The sequence below is a fragment of the Amblyraja radiata genome, chromosome 4, assembly GCF_010909765.2.
Source record: "Amblyraja radiata isolate CabotCenter1 chromosome 4, sAmbRad1.1.pri, whole genome shotgun sequence".
Taxonomy (NCBI): Eukaryota; Metazoa; Chordata; class Chondrichthyes; order Rajiformes; family Rajidae; genus Amblyraja; species Amblyraja radiata.
This window is the reverse complement of record NC_045959.1, coordinates 77121065-77129556: the sequence shown is the minus strand read 5'-3', so window position 1 is coordinate 77129556 and position 8492 is coordinate 77121065. Positions and strand designations below refer to the sequence as shown.

The following is an 8492-nucleotide window of genomic DNA, read 5'->3' as shown; positions in this document are numbered from 1 at the left end:
AGTTACAAAAGCTCCTACCACCAACTTAAAGAATAGCTTCTTCCCCACTCAATTCTTGAACAGACCTCTTGTATGTTAGGGATTGACATCCAATCTTCCAAAAGGGACAGATAGGATAAGCATGCAAGCAAGAAAGTGGCAGAAGGAATATTACATTGGAAAAGTGAGATTATTCAGCTTTGGAGGAAGAATAGAATATATTTGAAATAGTAAAACTCATTAGTACAGAGGAATCAGGTCTTGCATTTTATGAAAAGCCCCATGTTAAAATGAAGTTATAATGAGCAATTCGCAGTCTGTGCTAAACATGATGTCAAGATAATCTAATCTCATCTGCCTGCACTGGAGCCATATGCCTCCATCGTTTCCATACCCATGTGTCTATCTAAAAGCCTCTTATCGTATCTGCCTCCTACCCCTGTAAATAGTATCACAGACACCAATCCCTGTAAATAAACATGATCCGCACATCTCCTTTAAACTTTGCCTTCTCATCTTAAACTAATGTCCCCTAATCTTTGACATTTCTACCCTGGGATAATAGGTTCTGACTACCTATCTTATCCATATCTCTCAGATTTATACTCCTAATAGGTCTCCCTTCAACCTCTGGTATTCCAGAGAAAACTATTTAAGTTTGACCAACCTCTCTTTGTAGCTAATACTTCCTAATCGGGCAGCATTCTGGTAAACCTCTTCTATTGTAGCAATATGTAATTTTTCATAGGTAATTCCCAAGATCAAAGATGACTTGCTCAGTGATTTCTAAGTTGAATAATGAAGTAACAAGGTGGGACCAACACTCTTACTTAGATGGACCAGGAGTTATCTGGCTAGGCAGATGGCTAGGTAGTTCAAAAGGTGGTGCATTATGCTGCCCAGAAAAATAAATGCAGTCCCAATGTTATCCCGAATACTTATGCACTTGAAGCATTCTTGGGCCAGGAATGCCTGTGACTCAGTAGAAATTATGCAAACTTTTTGGAAAGCCCTTTTCAAGCACATCCTTGAATGATTTCCTCCATCTACTTGACATCTTCCCAGGAACGAGATCAGAAGTGGATGTGTTTCCCAGAATCAGGTGTTGGGCATGCAAACAACATGGCCTGCTCAGCAGAGGCAGAGTCAATTGTGTAACATCCTCTATGCTGGGGATAGTTTGTTCATCCAGTAAATATTTTGCAGATTTAGCATTGGTGTGATCTTTCCTATGTCCTGAGAGTCTAGGTCTCAGAGAATATAGGACAGGAATCATTGTTGTCCAGTTGATCCTGAGATTTGAACCAGATTATACCCTTCAATTGACCAAAAGCTATGCTAGCACATTGAAAGCATAAGGGAATTTGGGATCTCTTGACCAGGAGGTTGAAAGGCTATATTCCAACTACACCATAACAAGACCTCAGGAGCTTACAATTTGAATCTCTGTGATGAAAGGTTTGGGTCATAAATCCACAATCTCATTGCTCATATCTGGTAAGAGGATATACCAGGAGATTTCATCGTGATCTCTAATTGTGGGGGAAAAAAAGTCTTAACTACAGAGAGGTCTGACATAGAGGAAGTAATTGCTGAGGTATTTCTGAACCATTTCCTACCTGTGGTCAAAGAGTTTCTCTCATTCTAAAGGCATAGTGGACAAAATCTCCATGTCATAGGAGTAGAATTAGTCCATTTGTTTTGTTTACAGTGTACAAGCAGCTTCAACTGATCTAAATAGTTTGTGCAGTCATCATGATGGATTTCCCAAGAATGCAGTAAAGTAGATGACTTAGTGCGGCCCTACAGAACACGCAATTTTTAGTGCTCTAGATTGTGGAGACCAAACACTCAAAGCATGCCTACCATTTGGTCCATCGCGTCTACTCTGCCATTCAATCATGACTGATCTGTCTTTATCTCTAACCCCCATTCCTCTGCCTTCTCCCCAAATCAGAAAAGTAGGGAGCAGCCTTAACTGATACCCATGAGATTTCTCAACCTCATGTCAAAATTCAACTGAGATACACCAAGAAGCACTCTCCTCATATTTTACCAACCTGCAGAAGCTCATCGTCTCCTTGTGATTTCCTCATAATGGCCTGAAAGCCATAATTGCAACGACGGGATTATTGATCAATATCAATGAAGACCAGTGCCAAACAAGATTGGAACATGTTTGGGCCTCTTACGCAAGGAATAGTGGTGTATAGATTCACTCTATTATTTTTTCAGATTTGGGGGTCATCTTGAGATAAAAGATTAGAAGAGTCCATACCACTTTGAAAGGGTATATGCTAACAAGCTGTCTACTAAGACTAGAGAATCTGAAACACACCAAACTATTGTGACAATTGTCTAGGACCAAGAAAAAACATTGTAAATCATTTGAAGTTACTTTTCCAGAGGGCCACATCTGCTAACTCTCTTCTCCAGAGAGCCACATCTGCTAACTCTTTTCTCCAGAGAGCTACATCTGTAAGGCATATCCAAGACTGATCAATAAATTGCTGGAGACAGCAGAAATCAAGTAGCTTGGACATTGGGTGAGAATTTGATTGTAGGTACTAGATTATAAATCATTGCATGAATAATTTGCGCAGTTAGTGGAGCCAGATGTCCCATCATCTCACTAAGTTGCCATGGATAGAATTCATCAGCAGGCTATTTGGCATGAAAGGGACCGTAATTGCATTCAACTCATCTTCACCCAATATTTATCCAGCAATGTTACAATAATTACCTTCAGCAGCGCTGCAGTTCTGCCACTGGCCGTGTGCGCGACTTTGGCGCCTTTGAGGGGGGGCGGGGGCGGGATTAAAATGCCATTTTCTCCTGCCTGTCCGAGATATATATTTTTTGGCCTGCCAGCTACTGCAGAATAATCGTTCCGAATTTCGTTCTCGGAAGTTTAAAGAAAAAAAAAAAAAATGTAAAAAAATTAAAAAGAAAAAGAAAAAAAAAATAGCGGGACAATTTAATCGCTGGAGTAAAATAAAAACTTCTAACGCCGTCAACGGGACGGATCTCACGTAGGGGACAAAACATAATGTATGTCGTGTATTTTACATATAAACTTGCTTCTTAGGATGACTTTAATCAACATTTCCTTGGCGAAAATGTGATTTTGGCCCCATACGAACCGGCAGTGTTTTTCCTGCCGATATGGGGTTTAAATTCACTGCAACCGCAACATTCCAATCGATCGCGTTCCACAAAATCCCACTCGCATTAAAATAGATTAAATTATTAAAATAGCCATTAATTTACGGGAATTAAACATTAAATTCCTTCCATTTGGCCTATAAATTCATGACAATGAGATTTTAAAAATCATGTGATATTGTGAATTCTTGTGTGAATGTTATTTGGACACTTAGGCTATTTAAAAATGTTAACCTTTTCTTAAGAAATGGATAGATGTTTAGATCCAGTAATTGAATTTTGTAATTAGCTACAATTAGGTAACTAACTAATTATATGCTTTAAGCATACAGCATATACAGCATATAACTAATTATTGCATATAACTAATTATATATGCATCCAAGTAAGATTGTTTCATATTTGTTTCAGAATGCTTCAATCTATAATAACTGAAAATTTCTTTCAGTTCTCTTAATCTTTAAGAAAGTTATGGGCTTTTGACTGTCCTCAATCACAGCTTTTGTGTTAAGTCAATGGAAAAGCAATAGGGAACAAGATGCTAATTTCCGAGTATGAAAATGGCCATAACCTTTTTAATACTGAAGATATGAAAGTGAATTAGGTGTCAAATCAAACTTCTTTTTATGCTTTATCTGATAGGATAAATTGCAGACTTGATTTTTAAAATCTCAAAATGTTGTAACATTGCTAATGAGAGCGCATCACAATTAGAGATAGGAATCCCATTTACTGTTTTTTGCCACTAATTGAAGATCATAGTCAATTGCAGAACACCCTCACCCAAACCTTCAAGCTCACTGGCAACTCCATTGTACAATCGTGGTACATTCAAAATCATTTACAGTGCCCTCTATAATGTTTGGGACAAAGAACGATCATTTATTTATTTGCCTCTGTACTCCACAGTAAGATCTGTAATAGAAAAAAAATCACATGTGGTTAAAGTTCACATTGTCAGATTTCAATAAAGGCTACTTTTATACATTTTGGTTTCACCATGTAGAAATTACAGCAGTGTTTATACATAGTCCATACATTGCTCTTGCCATCACTGATATAAGTTAATCTTCATCTCATCTGACCACAAGACCTTTTTCCAGAATGGGGTTGCTCTTTTAAGTACTTCTTGGCAAACTGTAACCCGACCATTCTATTTTTTCAGCTAACCAGTGGCTTGCATCTTGCAGTGTAGCCTCTGTATTTCTGTTCATGAAGTCTTCTGCAGACAGTGGTCATTGACAAATTCACACTTGACTCCTGAAGAGTGTTTCTGATCTGTCAGACAGGTGTTTGATTTTTTTCTTCTTTATTATGGAGAGAATTCTTCTGCCATCAGCTGTGGAGATCTTCCTTGGCCTGCCAGTCCCTTTGCGATTAGTAAGCTCACCAGTGCTCTCTTTCTCCTTCATGATGTTCCAAACAGTTGATTTTGGTAAGCCTAACGTTTGGCTGATGTCTCTAACAGTTAAATGTAATAAGATTTCTCAGTCTCATAATGACTTTCATTGACACAACTTTGGTCCTCGTGTTGATAAACAGCAATAAAAGTTTCCAAAGGTGATGGAAAGACTGAAAGACTAGGTGCCGAGAGCTCTCTTGTACCTGCATTAAGGAGGAAATTAAACACATCTGAGCAATTATGGTTATAAACATTATGGTGCCCTGAAATGGGGGGGGGGACTATGTATAAACACAGCTGTAATTTCTACATGATGAAACCAAAATTTATAAAAATAGCCTTTAATAAAATCTGACAATGTGCTCTTTAACCATATGTGATTTGTTTTCCTATCACAAATCTCAAATTGTGGAGTACAGAGGCATATAAATAAATGATGGGTCTTTAGGACTGATTTTAGGACCAAGTTTTGCTGTCTGATTAAATGCTCATACAAATATTCATGTATTATTGGCATCTTAACTCATTACTTTCTGAATCCTTTACCAATGTCTTTCTTCCTGTTCAATTACCTTTGACCTGCTTTGGTTTATAGGTTTACCAATAGCAATTAACTGCCCAAAATGCCTTTTTTGTTGTGAAAAATGGCAAAACACAATTAACCTTCATAAGATGCTACTTTAAAATTTTAGTTTAAACACATTTCTAAATATTTAAGGAAAACGGGGTTCACAAAGCTCATTTAAACCAGCATCTGCAGTTCCTTCTTACACACTTCACAAAGCTACAGCCTGTTCAGTTTTTGCCAGGTTGTTTCATTTTGGCAGGTTTATTATTTTATGACCCCTGTACAATAAACAAGATCTTCACTGACAAAACAGAACAAACTGCCAAGAAAGAAAAATTTTACACCACTTGTACATCTAATTTTTAAGTTCATGTTTAAATTTACTGGTCAAAGAAATACATGCAGATAAAAATGTGTATAATGAGAAAAAAGTTCTACACATTTCAATGAACCACCCAAACAAAACAAAAAGGATCCTCTCAGCTGCCATTTGTTGTAATCTTGTCAAACTACTCAAGGCAAACCTGATTCATTTTTGAGGGGGTGCTTTAAAGAAGCTGAATAGACATTTGGCATTAAAATAGACAAATGAAGATATGAAGTTTGTGACAATGTACATTTAACTTGAGTTACATTTGAGAGTTATGGATGTAGGTTTCAGTGGTAGGATGGGGAACAGAACAGTTGGTAGTGAGCCCAAAAAGTAAAACCATCACAAATTTGGAATAGACAAAGCTTTAGACTAGAAGAACAATACTGCCATTTTAAGCCGTAGTCATCCAGAAAATGTTTGTGATCTGCTTAACTACGAAGGGATTTCAGCTCGACCAACATATACCCAAGCTTGTTATTTTAACTATATATACACAAAGTGGATGATAAATACAGAATTAAAACATTCCTCTAGCATTTCTCCACAGCATTTGAAATTTGACAGCTTTTACAGTTTGGTATTGCAAAATAAGTAACAGTGATAGCAATTTTAATCCATACTTAAAATACTCAGACAAAATTTGTAGTGTTTAATACAATTCATGTTGTAGTCAAGGGCAAAATAGACAAAAGATTAACCAGAAAAAATTAACTGTAAATAGGTGCAAGTACAATTTTCAAATCCTGTCATTAAGCAAATTCCTGCTGAGAACAGTATATACGATAAGTTTTACAAGGTTTATGAAGGACTTTCCGGATATCCCCTGTTAGATAAAACATACAGCAATGGCCTCACTTCTTGAACTGATAAGGAAGAGAGTGAAAAGGTAAAGGGTCCCAAGTCAAGCAGACAGAGAGTCGAAGAACCTCAACAGCAACCTCCACCAGCCTGTTGCCCTCCATGGCTACCCGGATGTGATGCATTGGTAGCAGCGTGCTGTGGTCCAATCTTTATGCCATTTGCCTTGAAGGAGACAAAGATAAAAAATTAGGAGTGGTACATGTATAACAGATTCAGGAGACTGGAATATTATCAAATCATTTGCAGAATTTGTTTACTATAATATACCTTCTTTTCCAAAATCAAATATCTACAAAATGCTGCATAATGTTTCTATTCAAGATCACTTTAATACTTGCATATTATTTTTCCATTGCATATCACAACATTTATATTGCCGTATTTTCTCCAAAACTAATGATCTTATCAAATTCTGATTGCAAGATTGAAAACATTCAAATTTTGCTTTGAAATTATAAATTTGAGATGTTTACAGAAAGGAGGGAAAGTTGTGAAGGGAACTGAAACAGCATACAAAGGGGTATAGGTAGGTTAGATAAGTGAGCAAATATCTGCCAAGTGAAATATAATGGGGGAAAGTGTAGAATTATCCATTTTGCACAAACAGTAAAGTTATCTAAAAAGAGAGATTAGGATGTTGTAGTGAATGATTCACAACCGGCTACTATGCAGATACTCACGTAATTTGGAAAGCTTATCATTGTTAGAAGAATTGAATACAACAATAGGTAGGTTAAGCTTTAGTTACATGGAATATTATCACACACAGTACCTTATATGATTTAGAATAGTTTCTTTATTGTCATTGTAACATGAACCATGTACAACAAAATTTAGATCTTATTTAAGGAAAGAGGCTGATGCATTGGAAGGAGTTCTACGGGTGTTTACTTGACAAATAACTATAATAAAGGGCTGCCTCATGGAGAAACATTGGACGGGCAGGTTTGTATCAGGAAGAGTTTAGAGTGAAGACGATTGAAACATACAAGATCGTCAGGAGATTTCAAACTGTGTTGCAATTTAAAAATAAGGGTCACCATTTTAAACAAATGTGGAAATTTTCGTGCCTTCACGGACTGTCAAGATTCTTTGTAATTCCCCATCTCAAATAGCAGACAAATATTTTTTGTTGAATGGTGCAGGTTGAGGGGTTGAGTGGCATTCTCTTGCTCATATGTAAGTTCGTATGTAAAAGCACAGTAGTCATGATGAATGTTTATTTTTAAAAAAGGTACTTGTTTTGCCATAACTGGAGTAACCTGTCAACTTCTGAGCATCACATCAAGAAAAATATAGCATAGAGTGGATGTGGACAGGATGTTTTCACTGGTGGGAAAGTCTAGGACCAGAGGTCATAGCCTCAGAATTAAAGGACGCTCTTTTAGAAAAGAGGTGAATCTTTAGGTATAGGAAAGAACCGCAGATGCTGCTTCAAATCGAACGTAGACAGAAAATGCTGGAGTAACTCAGTGGGACAGGCAGCATATCTGGAGAGAAGGAATGGGTGACGTTTCAACCCGAAATGTCACCCATTCCCATTCCTTCTCTCCAGAGATGCTGCCTGTCCCGATGAGTTACTCCAGCATTTTGTGTCTACCTTCGAGGAACTTCTTTAGTCAGAGGGTAGGTAATCTGTGGAACTCTGCTACAGAGAGCTGTGGAGGCCAAGTCCGTGGATATTTCTGTGGCAAAGACAGACAAATTCCTGATTAGAACGGATGTCAAGGGTTATGGGGAGAAGGCAGGAAATTAGGGTTAGGAAGCAGAGATCAGCCATGATTGAATGGCGGAGTAGACTCGATGGGCCAAATGGCCTAATTCTACTCCTGAAACTTGTGAAAAAAGGAAAGATTGAAAATGTAGAAGAATATAACCAAAATGATTCCAGGGATGCGGTACGTCATTTATATGGATAGGCTGGAAAAGCTGGAGTTGTTTGCCTGGTAGCCGAGGAGGTTGCAAGGACTTTTGGGTGAGAAATTAATAATCATGAAGTGTATCAGCAGAGTAGGTGGAAAACCAGTTTCCTTTGGCAGAGGGGTTAGTAACTAGACGATATAAAATAAGTGACTGGCAATCCAAAATGGCTTTTTTTTTTTTTTTTTAAACACGCACGCCGTATTGTTAAAGTCTAGAATTCA

General features: G+C 37.4%; 1 protein-coding gene across 1 annotated transcript in view; it reads right to left on the bottom strand.

Moving 5' to 3' along the window:
• Window positions 1-5340: 5340 nt before the first annotated feature.
• rab2a (RAB2A, member RAS oncogene family) overlaps window positions 5341-8492 on the bottom strand; it is a 66021-nt gene continuing 62869 nt past the window's right edge. The window contains exon 8 of the mRNA XM_033019778.1: window positions 5341-6510. Within this exon, the coding sequence (XP_032875669.1) occupies window positions 6415-6510 (96 nt within the window). The 3' untranslated portion in view covers window positions 5341-6414. The remainder of the gene's footprint in view (window positions 6511-8492) is intronic.